This window comes from Chiloscyllium plagiosum, chromosome 41 (assembly GCF_004010195.1).
Source record: "Chiloscyllium plagiosum isolate BGI_BamShark_2017 chromosome 41, ASM401019v2, whole genome shotgun sequence".
Taxonomy (NCBI): Eukaryota; Metazoa; Chordata; class Chondrichthyes; order Orectolobiformes; family Hemiscylliidae; genus Chiloscyllium; species Chiloscyllium plagiosum.
In genome coordinates this window covers 1917374-1919763 of record NC_057750.1, presented here as the reverse complement: position 1 = coordinate 1919763, position 2390 = coordinate 1917374, and the positions used below count along the sequence as shown (strand labels likewise).

General features: G+C 43.6%; 1 protein-coding gene across 1 annotated transcript in view; it reads right to left on the bottom strand.

Moving 5' to 3' along the window:
• Positions 1–266, bottom strand: part of erh (ERH mRNA splicing and mitosis factor) — a 10944-nt gene extending 10678 nt beyond the window's left edge. Inside the window, exon 1 of the mRNA XM_043680726.1 lies at positions 115–266. Within this exon, the coding sequence (XP_043536661.1) occupies positions 115–117 (3 nt within the window). The 5' untranslated portion in view covers positions 118–266. The remainder of the gene's footprint in view (positions 1–114) is intronic.
• Between the last annotated feature and the right edge of the window lie 2124 nt (positions 267–2390).

The following is a 2390-nucleotide window of genomic DNA, read 5'->3' as shown; positions in this document are numbered from 1 at the left end:
ACATTACCCCCTCCCCCTCCCCCTCCCCCGATCCCGGGGGTCTCAAGGCTCCGAGCCCCGTCCCGCGGGGGCGGGTTTCCCCCCAAAATAAAACCCCAAGTTTCAGTCTCTCACCATTTCTTTAATTTTATATTTTTTTTCCGCCGCTTTTTATCTTCAGCCTCACGAGACTCTCAGAGGGAGACGGGATGAAAGAAATGGACGCCGGAAGCCACGACCTTCGACCCGGAAGCGCCGCGACGCCGGGCCCGCCCACTTTTCCCGCGTCGGTGAAAAAAGTTTGTGGGAAAAGTTTCCTGAAACTTTTGAGAGCGGCGTCCCCCCGGCCGGACGTTGCACAGAAGCAACTGCGGGCTCTCCCGGAATTCAGTCCGAACCCGGACACGTGTTTTGGAGGAAATAGGTTTTAGAAACAAAAATCCTGGAGAAAGAAAATAAACTGGAATTTGGAAAATAGGTGTCATGGAGATATACACCATTGAAACAGACCCATCGGTTCAACTTGTCTATGCCCACCAAATATCCTAAATTAATTAGGTCCCATTTGCCAGCATTTGGCCCATATCCCTCTAAACCTTTTCTATTCATATACCCATCCAAATGCCTTTAAAATGTTGTGGAACAAATAAAAACAGAAATCGCTGGTGAATCTCAGCAGGTCTAAGTTAAAGATCACACAACACCAGGTTATAGCCCAATAGGTTTAATTGGAAGCGCTAGCTTTCGGTTGCGCTGCTCCATCATCAGGTGGTTGTCAGAAAGCTAGTGCTTCCAATTAAATCTGTTGGACTATAACTTGGTGTTCTGTGATTTTTAACTTTGTTCACCCCAGTCCAACACCAGCATGTCCAAATCATGACTCAGCAGGTCTGGCAGCATTTGTGAGAAAGAAAGCAAAGTTAAGGTTTCAAGTTAAGTGTGATTTTTCTTTGGGTGAAAAGTGTTGCTTATTTCTAAGTCTGCTGTTCTTTGTTTTATTCAAAGGAATTGGGGATTGTGCACTTTAAACCTGTTGTTAAATATCGTGTGCAATTCTGGTCTCCTTCCTATCAGAAAGATGTTGTGAAACTTGAAAGGGTCCAGAAAAAACTTACAAGGATGTGGCCAGGATTGGAGGGTTTGAGCTGTAGGGAGAGGTTGAATAGGTGAGGACTGTTTTCCCTGGAGCGTCGGAGGCTGAGGTGTGAGCTTATAGAGGTTTATAAAATCATGAGGGATATGGATAGGATAAATAGACAAAGTCTTTTCCCTGGGGTGGGGAGTCCAGAACTAGAGGGCATAGGTTTAGGGTGAGAGGGAAAAGATATAAAAGAGATCTAAGGGGCAACTATTTCACGCAGAGGGTTGTATGGAATGAGCTGCCAGAGGAAGTGGTGGAGGCTAGCACAATTACAACATTTAAAAGGTGTCTGGATGGGTATATGAATAGGAAGGGTCTGGAGGGATACGGGCTGGGTGCTGGCAGGTGGGACTAGATTGGGTTGGGATATCTGGTTGGCATGAACGAGTTCGAATGAAGGGTCTGTTTCCATGCTGTACATCTCTATGACTCAAAATAATGGAAATGGAGACGTGGGACATTCACAGTTCAGTTATTGTTGTGAGACTTTCAAAACGAATTTGGCAAAATACAAAAGTAATGGACTGCATAGATACAAAAGTGATTAAGTGGCAGAAAGTGGTGTAATGGTGAAATATAGTTTCTCAGACTAGCAGATGCGGCAATATTCAGATGATGGTATTTGGACCACCGCTCATTGATGAACTGGACTAAAGTGTACACAGCATACTTTCAAAGTTTGCAAATCACACAAAACTGAGAAGCATAGTGACTGGTGCAGTGGTTGAGAGGATTTATGCTACAGTAGGGATTTCTACCTCTGAGCCAGAAGCTCCAATTCCAGGTGCATCACCATAACTACATTGTTATGGAATTTGTGTTCATGTTGGCCAAAAAGGCTGACAGCAGGTAGTGAAAGAATGAGAGTCTCTCTGTCAGCTATCCTACAGAAGACTATTCCAGATGTTTGGACCAATTCAATGGACATTCATGGTCCAATCCTCAGAAACAAGGACAGAGAAAAAGAAACAAACAGGTCACGTAGGTAGTGGTGGAGTCCAGGAGTGGCTAGTGAAATAGCCAGGCATATGCTCGATGAAATAAAATGCAGAAAAAGTTTAATTTTGGATAGAAAAATGAGATTGAAAGATTATTTATTAACAATCCAGTTATTGAATGGTGCAGTTTCAGAGACTCTGCGTTCTTCATAAAAACACATTTGTGGAAGGGATAGGACAATTTGGAAAGGCTGTTTCAAAACAAACTTTAGGTTGAACATTTATAAATCACTGGTTAGCCCCAGCCGAAGCATTTGTGTTTGAATTCCAGA